Source organism: Meleagris gallopavo, chromosome 6, assembly GCF_905368555.1.
Source record: "Meleagris gallopavo chromosome 6, MGAL_WU_HG_1.1, whole genome shotgun sequence".
NCBI classification, from domain to species: domain Eukaryota; kingdom Metazoa; phylum Chordata; class Aves; order Galliformes; family Phasianidae; genus Meleagris; species Meleagris gallopavo.
The window spans coordinates 29,486,512-29,509,959 of NC_139409.1; the positions used below are offsets into that span (position 1 = coordinate 29,486,512).

The 23,448-nt window shown below is 37.6% G+C and overlaps 1 protein-coding gene across 3 annotated transcripts in view; it reads right to left on the reverse strand.

The window, feature by feature from the left end:
- The window catches only part of TMEM196 (transmembrane protein 196), a 16,771-nt gene extending 7,506 nt beyond the window's left edge, over nt 1–9,265 (reverse strand). For all 3 annotated transcript variants that reach the window (XM_085226162.1, XM_085226163.1, XM_085226161.1), the window contains exon 1: nt 8,363–9,265. In XM_085226162.1, coding sequence (XP_085082288.1) covers nt 8,363–8,509 — 147 coding nt within the window. In that variant the 5' untranslated portion in view covers nt 8,510–9,265. The remainder of the gene's footprint in view (nt 1–8,362) is intronic.
- Nucleotides 9,266–23,448: the final 14,183 nt, after the last annotated feature.

Sequence of the window (23,448 nt, forward strand, 5' to 3'; positions counted from 1 at the left end):
TATATGGTTTATCTCCCTTTCAAATAAAGTTGTTCATGCATAGGTAGGTGTAAGCCTTGAGATGCATTTGCTCTGAGTTTTTTGCTCTGAGTTAGGCCCATTTAATTGGTTTCCCACAGTTAATATAGTTAAATGCTGCGTGTTATTTACCAGTCTGCTATGAATGATGTGTGGTGTATGGACATAATACCAATCTGATCATAGAGAAGGCTGGGTCATGCACACCATGGCACTGGGTGGCTCAGGACACACACAGCTGATAGTTGCTGCTAAGGCTGGAATAATAATAAGAAGAACAAAAGCAACAAAAAACTAATATGAACAACTCCCACAGGCAGAAGATCTCTTAACTAACACACTTGCTTTGTACATTTTTACTCAAGCTTTCTGTAAAGTTTTAAAATTTCACTCCCAATTCACTCCAAATCAGCTTTAAGCAGTGCTGTATACTTACATTACCTAGAATATTTCCCTGTTGAAATCCAAAGAATATTGAAAAAGGTGATCTGCAGGATGTAAGATGCCGGCGTCAGAAAAATGAGTGATTATGTTATTCCATAGATATTGAAGTATTTGAAGGGACTACCTGGAGTAAGGTTTTATTGTGTCAGTCTCTATTTTCTGTATTCATTTTCTTTCTCTGTACATCTACTATATATACACAAGAAAAAATAAATGTAAATAAGAAATGCAACAATATAAGAAACAAGATATTCTGCATTGAAAGAATGGTTGGACTAGATGATCTTACAGGTCCTTTCCACCCTTGTGATTCTATGATAACCTGCAGAGAACTCAAAGGAGTTGGTTATCCCTGGTTCTCTAATATTCTTCTCTGTAAGCCTGTAAAAGTCATGCCTAAATTTTAGAATTCATATGACTACAAGACAAGCAAGTTGTAAAACTGAATGAACTAGTGAGCATGAACGTACTAAAAACCATTGATGAAAAACATTTGGGGAGTAGCAAAGGATAACTATTATCTATTGTTGTTTTGTGGTTCTGTATATTTTTATTTTTACTTTTTGGATAATAGTGGTCAGGCATGGAAACAGACTGCCCAAGGAAGTCACCATCCCTGGAGGTTTTCAAGAAACATGTGGATGTGGCATTGTGGGAGGTGGCTTTGTGGACACGAGATGAGTTGACAGTTGAACTAGGTAATCTTAGTGGTCTTTTCCAATCTTATTAATTCTATGATGCCCAGAGAAAAGTTTTGTTCAAAAAACAATATAATTATTTATTTATAAAAGTAGTTATTTTTCTATTAAAACCAATGGATGAATTTGAACTACATCAGGCAATTAAACTTCATGCAAAGCTTTGAAAATGCTTATCCCTCTCTTTGGAGTCTGTAGAGAATTCTGATCTACTAGGAAAAAAATGGAATCTTGCTTTACAGAAAGAAAATTAGTGACACATGGAGTGCAAGAGCACTGCTCAGAGTTTCCTTAGCCAGGCTTCTCAGTGCAAAGACTTTTAGAAAAGTTAGGAAGTCAGACAATATTTTGTGATTGACTGTGTTAACTTCTTTTTGACAGACCAACTAGCAACTCTGGAATTTTCTTCTTGGTGCTACAGTAATTTTCTGTAACATTCTTGAGGTCCTAGAGCTATAGTCAGTAGTAGTGAAAAGTAGATGGGAAAAACTATTCTGACTGTACCACAAAAATACTGGGTACACATCAGTCTCAAAAGGAATTTCCTGTGTTTGTTCTGGTTTATCTTTTAGTTTTGAGTTCTTCTCTTTTATAATACTGCCAGCTGGAATACAGCTATCAGGCGCTCTGCTGTATTGCCACTCCCTATCTATTCTTGGTAATCTTGAAATGTTTCATCTTCACGTTGATATGTCATAGCGCTTAAACTTGACTTGTAACTGTTGACTGTGGTTTATGCATGCCTAACTAATACTGTCATGTTGAGGAATTGCTCCCTTCTACATGAGTATTGATTATATTCAGGCAATTTACCAACCTCTTGGACTCTTTAATGTAGTTACATTTTCTAACTATGTCAAACCTGAAGTAAGTTAAGGCAAAAAGACTTGTGTCTAAAATACAGTAAATCAAGAGTGGAAAAGAAATATATCATTGAAGATAAGCTCCTTATAAAGACTGATCAATTGTTCAAGTGTTCACAACTCATACTGCAAATAAACCTAAAACATTTCATAAAGGATAAGCCAAATGAATAAACCCTCCAAGAAGCCCTGGAAACTAGAGAGAAATGTTGAAGCATGTTTCACAGTTGTACCTTATTTTAAATTTTATTTTGCTATTATAATTCATCAGAAAATTCATAAGTGAAAAGATCAAAACCTCACTTAAAAAAAATGACATATCTCACTATTTGCAAGCAATTCCCATTATTTCTGGGGTTACTTTTGCTTGCAGATTTAGTCATACCTGCCATAATACATGATATTTCAGGTTAAGATTATCAGAAGGAGGCAGGGACTGAATGTGTAATAGATAAGAGCAGAATCTCTCTCAGATGATTGGTAAAAATCCAGGGGAAGATATCACAAAATGCAAAAACTTCTTAGACTTCTTTTGAATCTCAGTAGGCTGTGAGAGCTTCACTCCCACTTCCAATGAAAATGTTCTAGGAACCTAGCAGAGTCAGAGTTCTCCTGTTAGCACAAGTGTGATTGCAAGGTGATGCACTGTCTATGTGCCTGTGGAGACTTTGCCACTTACCTTACAGCTGTGCCTGCTTCTGTTTAATATGCACACTTGAAAATCTCTCTTTTGGCCTGTTGAATCTTGGAATAAAGAAATAAAGACCACCCAGAAAAGGAGAATATATATTTTAAGCTTGGTTTAATATATTTTATATTAAATTGGGCTTGAAACAGAAGCTCATATCCAAACACCCAAAAAATGTTGGTAAGGAGGCTGAAATCTCAATTTAGATTCAAGTTTTGTGGCTTGGATCAATCCCTATTTCATATTCTCTGAAACAAAAGACTTGGCCTCATTCATTTTTTCCTGCAAAAAAGAGCTTTTCTTACTTGCATTCTGGAAAAAAAGATTCAGTTTTAGTTATACTTGCAGAAAGCAAAAGATTTGATGATTTCCATTGTGCAGAAGAAAATGAACTGCTTTTACACTTCATGTTGAACTTCATTGGAGGAGGAGGCAAAAGTAGTGGTGAATAAAATTCCTCTGAAAAAATAAACTGTCCACGGAAACTTTCTGGAGAGATAAAGAAAAGAGTGAAGAAAACCTGCTGAACATAAGGACTGCTTGATCACCAGTTATTGCTCGTGACAAAGAAGAACAGACTACATTCACTGAGTGGAGAGCCCTCTGGCATTTTAGGTCATCCATATGTATCTGATGAAATAGAGGAAATTATTTCAAATCTGTTTTGGATTAGTGTTTCCTTTCATCTGGTTCTAGGCCTTCAGAGATGCTTTAAAATTGGGAAATGGTTTTTAGAAGAACTCGGGGAAATTTAAAGATGAGTCTCTGAAGCTGAATGTCTTCCTGCCATCAGTGATTCACAAAATATCTCACTGTCTGGAAAAACACCCAACTTTTTGGCACAAAAGAATATTTATTTACTTGTTTAGAACTTGTTTTAGAGTAACAGATATTAAATGATTTTTAATTATGTTGTTTTCTATCAAACACTTAGAGTATGACTGCTTCATTCTCAGAAACTAATAAATTAAGAATTATTCCCTGCAGGTTAATAAAAGCCTTAGCAAAAGATTTCAGCTTATACTTAAGTCAATCTATATTCAGCAGATACTCTTAAATACAAGCCAGGCAGTAGAAGTTTCTGTGAACAGATCATCTTGCAGATTGGTGTGTGCTTCAGGGAGGTCTGAATGATAAAGAAAATCTGCTGAAAGACTCCTCGGCGGGAGTGAATTGTTCTGTGTCCATGCAAGGCAAGAAGCTTCTACACTTGGTACACCCTCCCTCATCTGCAGATACAGAAGTCTCTCCAGTTCTACTGAGTTCACTGACAGTGCTGCAATTCATTTCATCCGGATAAGGAGCCAGCCAGAAATAGGGTCAGTTTGATGAAAATTCAGTGCACATGTTGAAATAAAGTAGGATCACATCTGCATTTGGTCTGCATGATAAACAATAGTGTGATTTTTCTGTGTTCTTTAAAAACAAAACAAAAAAAATTACTAGATGTTCTTTTCCAAAAGAAACTTGGCAACAGTAAAAGCTAAATGCAAAAATGAATGTTTTAAAATTTTAGACCACTGACATTATTTAATAGTCCAAAATGATACTCCTGCTCTGGGAAAGTTTCCTACTGACTGAACCTTTGTCTTTTCCTTCAAATCCTGGATTAAAAAAAAAAGTCATTGAAATGAGTTCTTTAAGTGCCAACTTGGAGCAAATTTCTAAAGCTAAACTGTAAATGCACATTTTTAATGGATGGAGAATTCTACATTGCTACAATCAAGAATTATTGAGTATCTGGTGCTACAGACAAACATCCAGAGATTGCATATTGATTAAATGCATTTAGGTATTTATCTCTATAAGCGAAGAAGCTGTCTCTCTGAGGGGCATAACCAGAAGTGAAACATCAAGTATCTCTTTTGTAAGTGAATATAGATGGCACATTTGGCTGAAGATGTGGCTTTTGTCTCATTCTCTCTCAGGAAGAGTCTTGTCTGTAGCAAGAATTTGTTCATCATTGCAGAATAAAAGAGAATTAGAGCCATATATGTATATGTGTGTGAGTATATAAATAGTGATAGTGATGCAACTACTATGTTCCAACTATAAATGGGTGAGTATATGACCATTTAAAAATATATATGAATTTGTTTTGAACTATTATCTTCTTTTCTTCTTCTTCTATTTACTTATTTACTTAGTACAAAAGTCTTTGCAATGGCTTCTGTCATTCTTGCTATGTTATTGGTAGTGGCTCAGCATGTTCCTTGGATGGATCCTTTCTGTGGTACACCATATAACTGAATTGGAATAGTAGATTTCAGAACTGTGCCTCAGTCCCTAGTAGCAGAAATTTGGGAGGCACCAAGTACAGCCTGTGGAGCTTGTAGAGTAGATTATATCAAGGCAATCATTAAAAGCAACCAAACAAAAAAACCCACCAGAAGGAACATCCAGAAATCAAGAACATGTCCATCTTAAGAGATTTTGGACTGTATGTTATTTTGGTAATTTATCACAGAATCACAGAATGGCTTGGGTTGGAAGGTACCGCAAGGATCATCAAGCTCCAACCCCCCTGCTGCATGCAGAGCCACCAACCAAATTTAGCAACCATGGCCAATTTTTAAAAGAACAGATTGCATATAATGTAAAAGAAATTAGATATTCGTCTACACATGCTTTGGATAATTTTCTTCAGCTGTTTTATTTTGGCTTCTTTTTAAACAACTCTTAGCATCTTAATCCAGCTCAACTTAAATGAGAACAACAAATTTAGAATCTATTTTCCCATTTCCATGCATTTTTTATGTAGACATTCTCTAGGCTTTCCATTTCTTCATTATTGTCTACTCCATTTTCTCAGGCTTCCTCATAAATAATGCAGAGCATGCAATGATCACAGCATTTCAATCCAAGCTTAACTTCACTTGTATCTAATCTCATGGGCGAGATTCACGTGTTTAAAGTAAGGTGTGTTAGTAAATTATCTGGCTGAATGAAGATGATGAACAAAAGGAACAACTCTTTAAAAAAAAAGCTAATGTATGTCAAATAAAAGACATCAGAGGGAGGCAAGTATAACAGATAGAATGTGTATGATTTTAAGATTCCCAAATTTTAGGAACGCAGGCTAAGGTTTCCATGGTGATGCTATCTTCATCTGTTTCATTATGAACTTGGGCGTCTGCTGAGTTCCACCCACATCAGTAAAGAGCAGAACAGGGTCAAAAGTTTTCAGTATATTTTCAGGTAAATTACTAGAGCACACTGTTCCACTTAAGTGTTGGTCTGCATCCGAACATATCAAAGTGTCAGTTTTTCCTCTAATGTCACTTTCTTTTTTTTTTTCTCATTGTTCATTTCTCCAAGGAAAACCCTGATTCAAGAATGTTAAGCAGAAAAAAAATAAAATAATAATAATCATAATAATAAAATTACATGCTTTATGCAATACATATTCCTTAACACAGCCAACATGTGATCAGTGTGAGACCCAGTGAATAGAACAGTGAGTTATGCCATTTCTGCAGCATCACAGTTCTGGGGATTGTGTAAACAAACCTTTCTCCAGTTCTTTTGATTTGTACCTAAGCATCCCTGGAGAGCAGTAGGTCTCTGACTCTCTTCTTGTCCCATCTGAACTGCCAGTCCTCTAGTCAGGACACAGTCTTACAGACATTTGAACCACTGGAGTGATACAAAGAGGATGCAACCATGTGACAATTTAGACAAAGATCTTTAGCTCAATGCAAAGTTAGTAAGCCTTTATGATGTGTAATCCCAATCTGCATATTGCTGATTTATCATTTTCTTTACTACACACAACATAAGCTACTTGCTTTTGCTGTACAGTTTCTTTGTGGCCTCTTCCTGTCTTCCCATCCTGCTGACAATGGTCAAACAGTTGATGCCTGTCTCTACTGCCTCTGACTGTGGGCATCCTTCACCCATGTGTTACATGTTCAAACAAATCCCACATTCACATATGGGCAGAATTTTCTATAATCACCTGGAAAATCACTTCATTGTCCTCTATGTTACTTCTCTCTAAATCTCTACCTACAAACAGCTTGAAATCAGCCAGGCTGCTGATGTGCTAACGCAACCACCTGTTATGCCAATCAATTTTGATTTGTCCTTTAATTCTACATCTGTCTCTTTCTTTGTTTGTAAGGTTCTTGGAGCCAACATCTCATACAACAGAATCTTAATCTGTGTCTAGTACAAACTGTGGGATAACAGAAACCATAAAAATGAATTAAGCAGTGGTGCAGGAAATGTGCATTGTCATGGAATGGTATCAGCTGTGATTGCATTCTCACAAAATGCAATCATTGCATAAAATTCTGATCTCACTGACTGGTCAGAATTCTCAGAAGCCAGGATGTCACCTCATTAGATCCTCAGATAGACACGTTTTTGAGTAATCTTTTTTCTTTATCAACAGTGATCAGAAGCCTTCCTTTTTGAACTGATTTCGATAATAACATTACCTGCTGGCTGGTGTCCTACATCACTGTGTCTTCATTCTCATATCTCACCTACCTGTTCTGCAGTTCAGAATTATGTGTTTATGTACTGCCATAGATATTTATGACTGTTGTCAATAATTAATAAGTATTGACAGTGAGAATATTACATGAAGCACTCTGTCAGTATTAATCTATAAATCACAGGAGGTTACACTGTTGAATAACCCAGAATTTGTTGCACTTAACATCTCATCTCAAGCAATGCAAACAATGCTTTTAGAAATACTGCTGTTCAATCCAGGCTGGCAAAACAAACAAACAAAGAAAGAAACAAAACCGCAACAAAACAAAAACAAAAACACAACAAACAAAAGAACAGCTTTGGAGTTCAAAAATGCCCACTCATGTTTAGGATGAATTTTCAATATTACCTACTCTTTTCTCCCTAAAGATACATAACAATTTGGAGGAAAATACTTCCTAGAAGCATATTAATCTCAAACTGGAGAATTCAGAAAGGTTTTTGAGAAGTGAGAAATGCTTATGTTAAGGACGTGGTTCTTCTCTGTTATGAACATGCTTCTACTATTAACCCATTCTTGCTGCTTGATATTTATGGTTATTTCATGAGAAGCTCAGGGTGCCCAAATCATGAGAACATCTTTCATTTTCCTTCCAATTTCCACTTTCTCTTTTCCTTCCAGAAGCTCAAAACTCAAAACTTGACATTATTTTAAAGGACTTTTTGACAGTCTTGCTATAAGGGACAGAGCTGCTCTTTTTAAAAAACAAAGCTCTTAATTTGAAGATTACAAGCTATGGCCCAGGCTCCTTAATGCTGGAAGCTCTTGAGGCATCTGCCAAGTGTGAGAATGGGTTCAGAGAAAGTTCAGTTGTTTACAGCAAAATAATAATAATAATAATAATAATAATAATAATAAAAGGGAGAAAAAATAAATGAAAAAAAAAAGAAAAAAAGCGAGAAAAAAAATGTTCCCATGCCCCGACACAGACACATCTCCTCCCGCCGTGCCGTTCCACCGCCCCGCGAGAGTGCAGACTATACCCCATGCACATCGGAAATGGACCCGGCGCGGCTCCCGGAGCAGCATGCACACGCGGAAGGGAAGGGAAGGGAGGGGACGGGGGTGCCTGCGCACGGTCTGATCATCACCGTAAAGAGTTAAAGAGAGAGTGAAATGGCTAACGTACACACACCCCGCTCCATACCGGAGAAGAGTCTCCCAGTTGAGGTTTATGCTCTGTGAGGACCAGGCTGAAACTGACCGCCCCCACGGCCACGCTGGACACCCCTAACCCTATCTCCAGCACGGAGAGCACCAGGAGGCTCCCGATGATCTGGCTGCTGGTGCACATCCTCCCTCGGTCATCCTTCCTTCCCGATCAGCCGGGGAAACCGCGCCTCCGCCTTCTCCTCCGCCGCTCCCGCGGCCCTAAGTCGCCCCCAAACTTTTCTTCCTTCGGCGGCAGCCGGGGCGGAGCGGAGCATCCGCGACCGCCGAGCGCTGCCGAGGGGCGGCGGGGCGGCCCCGGCGCCGCCGGGCCCCGCGTAGAGCCGCGTAGAGCCGCGCAGCGCCGCGCAGCGCCCGACCGGTAGAGAGTGCGGCGGCGGCGGCGGCGCGGAGCTCTCCAAGGTGCCGGGCCGGCGGCGGGGACAGGGCGCCGCTGGCGGCCGGCCGGGCAGCGCGGCGGTATGCAGCACCACGCTCCTCAGGGGCTGCGCCTCCTCCGGAAAAGTCGACCTTGTCTGATCGCCTCCTGCGCTCACATTGAAATGACCTCACTGGGATTTTTTTTTTTTTTTTAATTTCTTCCCCTCTTTCTCTTCTTGGGTTGGGGGTGGAGGGGAAAGGAGCGTGGCGAGCCCACCGCAGCTATATTTATGTATGAATCTAGATCCAATGCACGGGCGAGGCGCTTCGACAGCCCCGCCCCAGGGCCACAAGACACGGCACCTTCCTCTCGTCCTCCCCCCGGCACCGGATTCGCACGCGTCCTCCGTCCCGCAATACTTGCACAAAAAGTGAGCCCCCTGGATGGAGTGCACGTAGGCCTCTCTCATCCCAGGGGCTTCTATAAAAAAGCAGGAGGAAGTCCATCTTCCCTTTGTATGAGTAAAAGGACTGGAGTCTATCACATCTTACCACTGCAAAACTCTCAGATCTCTTCCAAATTGCTGCTGCCAAAATAGGCAACTGCTGTAGACAGTCCTGTCACTCTGACAATGGCCAGAACTGTCTCAGTCCTAAAGTAAATGACCAGCAAAGCAAAATACAATAAGAGATCGACAGCCATTTATTGAACCATCCTGAATTACTTGGTACCAATCTCTATTTCTGGTGCTCTTCTACAGGGAAGGCTTTGCGACTCTTACTGCATTTTTACAACTGAGATTTACCATGCAACATGGAGACATATAAACACTCAGTCTAGAACATGTGCTCTCATAAATATAGATAATCAGCTTGTGAATTTTTTACCTTAATAGGGCAGAAAGACTACATGAACAATTCTAACCCCATCATGCTTCAAAAATATCAACATTCTGCAGGATATAGATTTTTTTTTCTCTATGCATTATTTTATTATATTTAATATTATTATTAACACAATACATATGGAGCTATTCTCTGTAGGCAAAAATGGAAAATTCTTAACCTGTATGGAAACCCTGTATTCAGGCATAAGAATACAGAATAGTAGTCTAGACATGCCCCCCATTTTGATGGTACAGTTTGGAGGCTAGAGTATAAAAGCAGCAGGATCCTGATATCTTTGGCCTCCAAAGATTCTGTCTTGTGCCTTGAAAAGACATCCATTCAATCACTCTTGTAAGAGGAGAATAAGCAGTACACGTACATTATACACACTTGAGAAGGTGAGATTCACCAATACAATCCAGAGTTCAGATCTCATTTGTAGAAATCTTGCATACTTAATTGCTGTGAGTGGAATGGGCTGACATCAGTCTGTCACCCTGTCAATTGTTAATGTTCTCTACATTTCTAAGGTGGAAAGAAAAGTCTCCTTTCATTAACGTCTCAATGTTTTCTACTTTAAAACTTTAGCTTTTTCATATTTTCTCATGCTTTTCCCAAATCACAGAAGAAAGGTAAGTGATTACTTCTGTATCTGTATTGTAGTTAAAGCTGGATTATCCCCTTTTCATTTCTTGTGTTTTAAATGGTACCTGACATCTCCTATCATTAAAAAATCAAGGCACAGCATAAAAGTTCCTAAACTACTATATTTATGTGGGAGGATGGAGAAAGCACAGATTTTCAAGTACCCACATGGGTGTAGGAAGGTGTTTCTGCAATGACAGTATCCTTATTATGTCAAATTGTTATAAATGTTAAAGTGTCCTAAGGTGCAATGGTTTTACTGCTCAGAGTATGTTTTACCAGGACTATAAAAACCATTGGTGATAAGAGAGGAATTGCATAATGACAGATATAATTAATATATTTAATACTTCCAGCCAGAGAGTACCAGAGTAAAACTCGTGTGACAGAAATAAGATTTCCATAAACAGCTTGTTTTATGTAACATTTCCACTTCAGTCATAATAAGCTGTCAGAAAGATGGGGGAAAGAGACCTTGTGAAAAGTGTGTCCTAGATGGCAATCACTTCATGTGACAGTTGTTACAACAGGGATATAAAACTAGAGTCCAGTGACAGGAGAGGAAGAGCTGTGGGTGCTTGCTTTCTAATCTGCAGACTGCAGGGAAGTGAAGACCTGAGCGAGACCTCAGTCAGAGTTAATAAGACTGACCAAGAGGAGCTGTGTGAGTTATCTCTGTTTTGCACCTTTCAAATAAAGGCAGGAAGGAAATGTAATATTCTAATCATTATCTTTTTAAAATGAAAAGATACAGCCTTTGTCCATGTAATCATTTTAGTTTATTTGTACTATGGTGTTGCATTGTCATTATGTGCTGATCTAGGCAATTAACTTTACACATGGGACTATTCATGCATACATTTTAGCACATGCTTACATCTTTACAGCATTAAGGAGTTCTTTTCCAGGGTTATTTAACAGCTTACTGTCTCAGCTGACTCATTTCAAAATGTTTCCTTTATTTCTGTTTCCCATAACAAAATGGTTATGATGAAATAATAAAATAAAATAAATCATTCAATGTGCAGAGAAGTTTTCATTACAACTGTTGATAGTTAAACATTGAAATCTCATCTTCAAAGAAAAATTAGCTACAGTCAGAAGGACTCTGGATATTTTTTTACTTTAAACTGTTGGATTCAAGAACAAAAGTCATCAATCTTATTCTTCTTGACTTCTTTGAAGGAAAACTTTTTCCAATTTTTTATCATTGGAGGTTTTAAAAATAGTAGATGACAAAAAAAAAAATCTAGTCACACAATGGAATGAAGAGTAATTGGACAGTGTTGTAATGAAGAAATAGAAATCAAAGTATGAAGTTTCAATTTTTGTGGCTGTGATGGCTGAAAGGTGGAATACTAAGAAGGTTATAAGCTCTCCACTGCAGACAACCATTTCTTGAGCATGTGATAGAGCTGCTTTGCATAGCTGAATTTACCCTGTAGAAGCAGTTGAGTTTATTTACTCTGTTATTTCATGTGTCTCTAAAACAAAGATCATTATTGTGAATAAGAACAGGACCCATATCATTGAATCCGATTTCTGGCCTTTAATCCAATTCAGCTTCAGTAAATTGAGAATAAAATTGTAACTCTATAGCCATCTCATGACTGCGTAGTGCATACAGTTCCAAGAGGGGAGGTACTCACCCCCTAAACATTAGAGTCTAATATTTGAGTGTTATATAGCAATATTGGGTAAATAAACAGAAATGTGAGTGGCTTTTGAAGCTGTGTTACTCTTTTAGCTTTTTGATGTTCTTTTCTAGCCCATCCTAAGGAATATCAGTTGAGCTATCTTGCAATAAATGACATTGACTAAATGACTGCTACCAAGATAGCATTTACAAAATGTAAAAATTCAGCCTCAGGGACAGCTTGCAAATCCTCTTCTTTGACAAACACTTTCTGCTTTCCTCTGGCTTATAAGATTCCATCTCTTTACATTGATTTGTCACCTGGATCCCTTCAATTAAGTTTTACAGAAGCAAAAGCAGTGAAAATCCGTACTCTAATGGTTTTCAAGTGTTTGGGGCAATACACTGCTTTGTATTCTACAAAGAGATAGCCATTGATTTCATTCTAAAACCAGTTCTATCAATTGAATCCTGTCTATAGGAATGTGTACAAAACAGCCTTTAGAGCATTCCTCCTTGTTTTCATGAGAAATTAACTCTTAGTTTATTTTATACCTTAACTTGTTCATACTCAAAACAAGCACAACTGATGTTCTAAAACAGGAAGCAAAATTCCATCAGAATCTTATACAGGAGAAGATAAGAAGGGACCGTCATTGATTTTTTCTGTTTAAAATTCAATATTGAGATAAATTTCCTGCTGGATAGGTAGCTTTACCCCTGCAAAGCTAGGATCTTTGGTGCTTACATGGCTTCTAAGTTTGTTGGGTCACAATTGCTTTTCTTGAGTCACACACACACACACAAAATCTGATGACATATCCTAAAACTACTAATTACATGTTTTTGGTCAAAAGGAATTAGAGGAATTGTGATCATTGATGTTAGGTGGAAAAAAAATCACCTGTTTTCAGGTCTGGATTGGATAGTGAAACTTGGATGGGCTCTCTAGTCCATCTCTAGTCCAAAGCAGGCATGAATTAATTTTTCCCTGACTTAGTCTTACCTACCCCCTGTGGTCTGCAATTAAGAGAATGTCTGCTTCCTGAAGACCTTTTTCTAGTTTGATTAGGAAGGGTCGTCCTTCATCAGAAGAGATAAAAAATCTGTGCACAGATTTTAAGTCTCCTGCAACTCCTCGAAGGAGTAATCAAGTGCATGTGAAATTATTTACACCCATGTTAAGTGTCAGTATATGAATCACAGGATCTTTAAAATGATTTACCTAACAACATGCTTAAAGTCTGCGGCTAAGCTGAGAAATTCTCTTTCGTACGGCATCAGTATCCTGTTAAATAGATGCCACATTAATATGGTTTCTGTGGAAACAGTGAGAAATTATGATAATCAGAAAAGACTACTGTTTCCCAAGAACTGTGTTTTCTTGTCTCCACAGCAGATAATGCTCTGCCAGAGGAGCCCCCTGGATGCATCTACAAGCAGCAAAACCATGTTCTCCCAAAATCTCTGAATGTTAATATGATATGCAGGACAGAAATTTCTGATTGAACAAGTACTCTGTTACTAACACAGATTTGTTAATTGTAAAACTAACCCTATCAATTTCTTCAGTAGCACCATGTTAAACAGGCTTTCATAGGGAACTGGGCAACATAAAGTAGATTAAATCATACTATGTAATGACAATAGGCTGAACTTTATAGACCCTTCATTTCTGTTACACTTAAGAAGATGTGACTAACTTTGCAATCTGGAGCAGAATGGAAGCCTAGTTGCCTGGGAACTGTTTTGAATTGTGCAATCCAGCACTGGGTACACAAAGTTGCTAAGTATTTATGAGGTAATTAATAATACATTTACCATCTGAGGAAGGTCAGATAAGCTTTTGAATAGGGACACGGGGAAGTCCGTCTGTGCCCACTTTCCAGTGGTGGTCTCGTAGCACAGTTTCCTTTGACAAAGAGCACTCTCTACTTAGTAGGAAGAATTCATTTAAGCTGTTGGTAGACGGTTTTCTGCAGCTAGTATCCATCTAGGATAGTATCCTATTGAATAACATCTGGATGTATGAAAAAATGGTCATGCTATACAATTACCACAGGATTAAAAATTAAAGAAGAATGAAAAAAAAATTCTCTCAGCTGTGGAGAACAAAAATTTCTAGCTATCTGCTTTTGGGGGACAGAAGTAGAGAGGACTGAGAACTGACAAGGCTGGAGGCCAGTAACTTCTAATTTGGAGCTGAACTGTTATTTTATGCTAGTAACCAGAAGTAAAGAACATTCTAATGGAATGTCTTGTGTATGTTTCCACGAGGAAGGAGGGAAAACAGAATCAATACTCATCTTCTTAATAATGTTGGCAAGCATTGCATTTCTCCACCCACTTTTGTCCTTATTTTGAGCATAACAAATGCAATTTTGTGATGATGACAACAAATCTTGTTGAAAAAGGGTGAGAAGAAGGCCAGAGAGGGATTTCCAGAAACTGACAAAGATGTGAAGCATCACCAGTGTTCATAGGGGTAGAGTGTAGGAAGAGTTGATGTTTATTTTTGTTGTCTGGAGCTGTGGGAGAGAAAATGGGACAGTTCAGTAGAGCATGAAGGGAAAATGAGAGTGTCTGGACAGTAATGCAGGTTCTCCTTGTCTCTTGCTTATCTTTGCAAGGATGCGCAGACTTGCCACAATGCCAAGTCCTTACACATTAATGGTTTTAATATGTGAGGAGAAAAAAAAGTGATACTGCTCTTTCCACAGGAAGGGAAAAGAAGAAATAATATGGAATTAGAATGGAATAGAGAACTTAGAAATGCTTTGTTGAGGACTATTCATTTTGACGTCAAAGGCTTACAAGTTAAAATGTGTTGGGGCAAATACTGCCTTGCACAATCTTATCTGTTTATCAGCAGGAACAGAGATTCATGTTGATACATTTAGTTCCTGTTTCATCTGGCATATGTCTGACTAAGTAATCTGCTCCTCAGCAAGTTGATGACTTACACTATTACGTGTGCTGTTCCTGAGAAACCAAGGCAGGAACAGGGTCTCAAAGCAAAGGAGTGAGTCCTTGCTGAACTCTCCATATTTTCTCTGTCTAACATGTATATTTGCAATTCACATCTTTAAGGTTTCTTAGAAGGATAGGATGCTCTGAAAAAGTCAGGATGGGAAAAGAGGATATTTACACCATGTCCAATCTACATTAGAAAGAGATCTCCTATCTAGGACCTTTGCCTAGGAGATTGCTGCGAAACTGTAGAGAGGTGTTATGGAAGCACATAGCAACTCCACAAAGAAGGAAGCCATTGACAAGCAATGCCTTCTTATACACTGCCCAGTAGTCATTAAATATGTTGATATAGTCTTGAAGTTATTGTACCCTATGTAATACAGTATTGTACTGAATATGAGCATACAGAAGTCACCAGCTACAGCTCCTAGCCAGGCCACAAGAATGTCACTGACATCTTCTGAACACATCTTATATTCATCTTGTCATCTGTGAATGATGACAAGAATGAGCAGTTTTTAAATGACATTTATGCTGATTCTGATTGCTAAAAGTCTCCACAGATTTGTTCTGTTGATTGGGATAAGCACTGAATGTGCTGATCCAAAATAAAAATGGAACACAAACCTTTATCCCAAATAATTAATTCCATGTAATGTCCAGGAAAATCCTTACATAGTAATCTTATTTTTTTTTTAATACATTAACCTTGGGTGTTCAAAACAAAGCAGAAGTGAGATACCATCATTACTGTCTTGCTGTATAAACAGAATTTATAAACAGTCTATGCAGGATAGTAAATTAAAGTGCTCTTTGAATTGAAATATGACTCACATAACCCATCTGATATTCTGCCATTTTTCAGTTGCTGGTCTTCACTTTGTGGGGTAAGTCTCATGTCCCACAGAAGCCATTAAAATAAGATTTAATTAAACTCTCCCAATCTGAATACAGTGAAGACATTTTCTTACTGTAATAAAGCATTCTCAAATCTAAAATGTCAAGAAGTGAATGTTGAACAAGAAGCTCAGTAAAGTATACAACTCCCATCATTTTTTAGAATCTTGCAGTGCATTCAAGTAATAAAGGTCAGAAACTGTCTGACTAATATCAGCCCTAATACAGTACAGTGCTCAAGTGTGTGTTCAGAATTCACCTTATGAATAACAGTTTCCTGAATGAGGATGTATCTAACACATGTACAACTAGATGTGCACTCAAGGGCTTTGCAGAATTAGTTTTAACAGCCTCCGTCATCTAGATTCACAAAGCTCATATTTGCTGAAATGGGAGCAGGTCCTGTATGAAGGCTAGAGCAATCTTGCACATGTTAAGTGTCCTAATTGACTGCACAATAGGGGTTTACGCTGCAGTAATTAGGAATAGTGCCAATCCAGAAAGTTGCACTTCAGTATCTCAGGCCCAGTATCTGTTCCCATTTTTTGGCATCTGTTAGAGTGTAGAAATAGGCAGAGTCCAGGCTCCAGTTTTTGCCTGCTCATATTCTTTGGATGAGTCATGAAAGAGATAACAGCTGGGAAGAACCTTGTTAAGAGCTTTAACCTGTAGCCTGTTAGGATGGTTTTGCAGATGAATAAGGAGAGTGGTTATTTCCCCTATGCCAATTCTCTTAATTAGATCAGAATATATCTTCTGCTGAGTAATTTTTTTTAACTGCTGATGCATTGTACTGAGCAAAGTCATTCAGCATGGGGGATCTAGACTGTTATTTGAGGAGATTTGGAACTGGATTTTCTTTCATTGCATTACACTTTTGCAAAACAGCTGTAAAATTTTGTGACCAAGGTAGAGTAAGAAAAAAAATTCTAAAAAATACAAATTAAAATTGAAAGTATTTAGTGACTAAAATTCAATTTTTTCAATGTTGGGCAAAAGTAAGAATGAGTAGTTAACAAAAAAGTTTTCCTTCAACCATACATGCCTATAGGGTGCTCTTTTCTCTTCCAAACTGTAATGATCATTTCTACAAGAAACATAGCTTGGAGAAAGTGAGAAAGTAGTCAAAAATGGTAATCTCAGGGGTCAGTGAGTCGAAGGAGTGATTTGTTAACATGCTTGAAAATCAGTTTTTCTTGGACTACACCCAGCATATTGTTAGTTTCTGTAACATCTGATTGTATTTAAGAGCAATAGATCTGATCCAATTTCTTGTCTAGTTGATAAAAATCTTTCTACTGCAGAAAATACAAGTTGAATTGAGCATAGCTGTTTATTCTCACTTGATCAATATATGGAAATAGCTTTTAAAGATGAAATAACAGAAGGTATCTTGCTAAACTAAAATCCCACTGAATCTATCTGTAAAACTGAGCCCATTACGGTGAGTAATTTATAATTATGACATTTTACCAGCAGCAGATAGATAGAGTTTAGGTGCCACAATATAGGAAGGACATAACGTTATTAGAGAGCTAGGAGGGCTACAAATGTGGTGAAGAGTCTAGAGGGCAAGGTGTATGAGAAGCTGCTGAGGTCCCTGAGTTTGCCCAGCCGAGAGCAGAGGAGCTGAGGGGAGGTCCCATGATGGCTGCAGCTCTCACAAGGAGCAGAGGGGAAGCACTGAGCTCTGCTATCTGTGACAATGACAGGACTCAAGGGAACAGCATGGAGCTGTGTCAGAGGAGGGGCAGGTTGGTTATCAGGAAAAGGTTCTTCATCAAAGGGTGGTGGGCATGGAACAGGCTGCCTAGGACTGTGGTCACAGCCTCAATTCTGACAGTTAAAGAAGACAGTGCTCTCAGACATAGGATTTGAATTGTAATTCTGTGTGGAGCCAGGAGTTGGACTCCATGGTCCTTGTGATCTCCTTCCAAATTGGGATATTTTGTGATTCTATGGTATCTGAGACACTCATCGCTAGAAACACAACTTAAGTCCTCTGGACTGTTGGTTAGTCCTTCATGCATTTGTCTCCCATGGCTTTTGATCAGATCAATTCACACACATCAAAGAAACCAGGTCTTACAATCAGAATTTCCCCTCACTTGGATGCTGCTGCTCTTTGTTTGAGGATAGCTCTGCTTACAGAGCTAAATCACCACCTGAACATAGTGGAAAAAGATTAATTTAGGTTCTGCATCTGAATCTGAATGATCTCTACAATTATTCTGCATTCGTAGTCAGCTTTCTGACTTTCTGACTCTTTCTAATTAAATGTTAAAAATAACCACACATCAACAAAGGAAGTGCGATATTCCTTAGCTAAATTCAGTGATTACTTTAGTAGCATTTTAACCTGTGTGAGCAAGAAAAGAATACAGCTCAGCAAGAAGTGCTGAGCAACATCTTAATTGCAATTGTTTCAAGACAAAATACTGAGGGCACAGGAAGGATTACAAACAATGATCTTAAAACTACGTCCATCTGGCAGCAATTACTAAAGTTGAGAAATACAAAAAAACTCACCTTTTCAACTAGCAGAACAATGACCAGTAGCTAATAGTAAAGACTGATTTTATAATACAGTAATATTGTAAAACAGTCATATTAACAATATAATTTTCACTTCTGCTTAATGTTTTATGTCTTGAAAAGGCAATCACAGATCTGAGTTTTGGTTTCTGATTCAAAGCTCATTCCTTAACACGTGTTCCTGATAGGTTTTTTGACACTGTATTATTTCAGTGTGATAATTACAATAAACTATTTTAAAAACTGCATGTTAATGTATGAGTATTTTTGAGATTTTTTTTTAATAACATCATAAAATGATTTTGGTTGGAAGAGACTTTAAAGCCCACCTAATTACAACCTACCTGCCATGAGCGGGGACATCTTCCACTGGATCAGGCTGCCTCATCCAATGTGGCCTTGTACACTTCCAGGAAGGGACATCAACAGCTTCTCTGAGCAGCTTGTTCCAGACTTCACTACTGTCTGAGTAAAGAATTTCTTCCTAATTTCTAATCTAAATCTATCTTCTTTTAAAGTCCTATCACTATTAAAGAGTCTCTCTCCATCTTTCCTATGGGTCCCTTTCATGTCCTGGAAGGCCACTATAAAGTCTCTCTGGAGCCTTCTTTTCTCAAGGCTGAAACTCGACTCCCTTATTCTGTCTTCATAGGAGTGGCTCTCTAGCCCTTGTATCATTTTAGTGACCCTCCTCTGGACTTGCTCCAACAGCTCCACTCTCTCTCATGCTGGGGCTGATAGAACTGGGAGCCTCAGGGCTTTTTGTGCAGAGAGAAAACCAAAATGTCTTAAAATAAAACACTACTCCAAGTAAATTGGGAACCTTCCTAGAATATACCATGTCTTTAATGCGCTTCTGTGAGCACTGGAGCCCCTGATGGAACTGAGCATGTTCCCTTCATAGAAATGACATTTTCTTTTAAAACTGTGCCTGGGCTGCTCAGAGAGAGTGCTTTTATCAGATGTTTGTCAGGGGAGAAAGAGCACTCACTGCCTTGAACTGAATGCTCTCAGCCTTCTCTAGGAGAATAATTTCCCCTTAACTTTTTACATTTTTTTTTCACTGGGCCTGAAAGGAGAGTTTCTTAGAAAAGTGTGATTTCCTTCAACATTGTTCTGAATGGTCTCAGTTTAAACAATGCACACAGAAGACAGTGACTGTGCTTTGTATCTTTTGACTGTGGAAACTTTTTTTATGACATGCCTACCATGTTGGGTTTTTTCCCTTTCAGCACATTAAATGTGAGCCTTTTTTAATAGCCACAGGTGTATTAGAAATAGTTTCTAATAGAGTTGAAATGAAGGTCTGTCTGAAATTTTAGTTGTTAATCTAAACTGAATAAAGTAAATATATCCACATCATATTTCCCTACTGAAAATAAATTCTAAATGTACACAGTGTTAAAAATATGATCTGAATTTATTTCTAAAATGAAATTAAAACGTAATGCAAATACTAACATAGATACCTAATGAAAAAATATTGATATTTTAGAAATATATACTTTAAAAAAAGTTATTTGTATGCGTGTGTGTGAAAAAAAAAAAAAAGAAAGAGGCCACCTAAAAATATTTAACCAAAAATACCATTTCCTACTTGCCATGGTACCTCTTCCTTCATTAGAATTCTAGAAATAACTGCATAGATTTCTGATTATTCTTCCATGGTATTTGGAAATTGTAAAGAACAGACAATACATCACTGAAATAAGTGTATTTTAATTGGTTTCTATCTAATGTCTTCAAATCAAATTCAATATAGATCAAACAAATATATTGCTGTCACGTACAGAATTAAGTAGACTTGAGTACTGAGTATATTAATCTATTTTAAATCTGATGAGGCTGAACCAATGAATATTACCCAAGAATTTAACCTGTGGGAATAGATATGAATAAAAGCTATCCATGCCCTTATTTTAACTAGAGAATAATTATGGTTTTTAACTTTACCTACTGCATCACATACATCTCTTTATTCCTCAACTGCTTCTTTGAGTTGGAGTATCTTAGGGAAGAACATCACTCCCATCGTCATTCATTCTTCATTCATGATTCCTCTTATGGTATGTATAGATTACAAAGAGCAGTAAGGAATTTACAGATTACAGAATAAAAACCATGTTATTGTTTGCAGGAGGCTGTATTTTATGTTAAATCTGTTTTAACACTGCTTTAAATTATTTAATATTTCTCTTTCTGGCTACTGATTTAGAAAGATTTCCACTTACAGAGAATGCTATTGCTTCATTTAGCAACATATATGTCAACCAAATATATTCTTAATTATTTAGAACCTAAAAAAAGACTTTTCTAAAACCCTCCTAGTATGCAAAGTCAGATAAGCTCTTTGCTCTATATGCATAAAATTGATAACGAAGAAAACAGTGCATCACAACTTGGAAACAAAACAAAAACCAAACAACTCAGAAAACATTCACCAAAGTAAAGCCTGGAAATCTACTGAAATACAAATGTTTACTAAAACAAATTCATAATCACATTTAAAATTATACAAAGATCCATGTAGATGTACTTTGTACTCACTTATATTACTATGAACAAAGAATATGCAACTCAAATTAGTCTGACAACAGCAGATAGAAAAGAGTAAAAGAAAGAGAACACTTCTGTGAAAAGGCAATTTTTTTGGTCTATTATATGATCATATATAGCCCCTGCCTTTCTAGAGCAGGATAAAGATTTCTTAGCACTTATATATAGGAATCAGAATTTTTGCTTCTTGTTAGGTCACTGAGTCTATTAAAAAGAACCTCTTTTCCCATAACGTAAAAATTATTCCACAGATAGTATAAGCTCAGTGACACAGGGAAAAGGGTTTCCTGTGCCATTGCATCAAGGGCAAGGGATGACAGCTTTGCATTCCAGATTTACTTATGAGACAGAATCCCAGAACCCCATCACAGCTGAAGTGACAGGGACATCTGAAGGTCACTTTATCCAACCCCAGCAGGGCCACCCAGAATAGGCCCAGAACCAAGTCCAGGTGAATTCTGAAGATCTCCAGGCAGAAGACTCCACAACTCATAGGGCAGCCTATGCTAGTGCTCAGGCTCCCACACAGCACAGAAGTGCTTCCTTATGGTCAGAGGAAACCTCCTGTGTTTCAGTTTGTGTCCATTGCCTCCTGTCCTGATACTGGGCAACACAGAAAAGTGAGCAAGTTATTTTTGGATTTCATTGCCCACTTGTAAAATCTAAGTAATCTTTGCTTTTCTCCTCGTCTGATTCAATTTAGAAAGCAAACCCTTCTCAGAGGCTGGTTCTTGTTATGTGTCAGTACTCTGCCTACTGTAGTGCACTTTGTTGACACAGAGGCAGTGAATGTTGCTCCTTCAGATCTGAATCAGTGAGGGTGTGCTGTGATGCCAGTTCAAGGTATAATATTCTGTGTTTATGGACAGACATGATGATGCTCCAGCATGTCAGCAAGAGAGTATATCCTCCTTAAAAGGGAAGTCCCGAAGTGTTTATTGAATCTAAGCAAGGTTTCCTTATGAGAGGGTTCATGATAGCCATCCTGGCCTTTGAGGACAATGGTTCTGATTTCCACTCTCATTTCAGTCTCCTATTCAGGGCTCCTATTAACTGAAGTGTCACTAAGTGAGCCTTTCATTGTTTGGAAATAAATGAGTGCTTTTGGGTTTCAGCTTTTTTGCTTTCCATTTACAAATGTACATGAAAAAGGAACCACAGATTTTTTTTTTAATCATTGCTGCTAGGCAGAGAAAAAGCTGCATAATCTTAAGAATTCATAATATGCCTGGAGGCATACAATTTTCTTAATTTAAATAAAACAATCAGTAGCTTGACTGAAAAAAAAGGCTGAAATTATTTCTTGATGCTCATTTTCCAAAACAACCAACTATTATTCAGTATATTTAACTTCAGAACAGCATTTCTTCAAATTAAATTAATTCAAAGAGATCTTGGGATAATTCCTCAGGGTAAGGCAAATAAAGCATAATCTCTGACACTAGCTATTTTAATAGATGTCACTGGCTTCAATCCTTTGTGTTGCCATATGCATGAATCACAGTAAATTATGTAAGCAGTAATACAGAAAAAAAGAAAGAAGAAGCAGGACAAAATATATCTATTAAATAGATTGGGTCAAGCAATGTAAAAAAGAACAGCTCTTTCATGAAAATATGAATTACATGAGGATGTCTTGATTTCAATAGCATTTTCTTAATTAATAATGTGAAAGATTTGCTTTATATCCTCTTAGTCACTTTGTTTTCCTGTTTCTTTGGTTTTTTTTTTTTTTTTGATTGATTGATGCTAAATTATTCTACGTGTAACAATAACTATTAACTTGATGCTGACATCCCACGGCAAATGGAAACATTTGAACTTGACTTTGTTCTGATAGGATATAAATCAATTTGGAAGTGTTTCTCCTAAAAAGAGCAATTACTTTTCTGACCCCTTCTATGAGTTGTCATCTTCACTATCTACAGATGTTAACTTATGGGTAAACTAGTTTATCTGCTATGCAACTTGATACAACTTGAAAATTAATCTTTTCCGTGTATAAAGAAATTCACTAGATGAAACTCCTGAGAAGCCAGGAGCAAGGACATTTCCTGCTCCATTTGTCAGACTACAAAAGAAAAATAGTTTCTCTTTATACTCAGAATGTTGTTTCCTAGTCATCTCTCATCAACCTCTCTCACTGTTCAGCAGATGAAAGAGAAGTATCTCAGCTAACAGTGGTACTGTAGAAATGCTCATGTCTGTAAATATTTTTCTTTTACTTTGTGTGCTTCAAAGTATCATCTTTGGAAAAAAATATTTTAAACTATCTGTATACGTCTGCAGGTACTGCCTCAAGTATTGCAGTTAGTCCTGCTGTTTCTCAAGTCATTTGAAAAGCTTCCACAGAGATCAGGTACATTGGAATAGCAGCTGCAGCAAAACCATCTACAAGACTATAGAAATTAAATGATAGCAATATTATGGAGTATATTTATTTTCTACTAGGTGGGAGCACATCCCACTGATTTCCTTGGACTTCTGATCAGGCAGTGTGGATAGAGTTACATATCTTCTTATTGTTCCAACAGACCACACACACACACATAAAAACCAATTATATCAGCAAC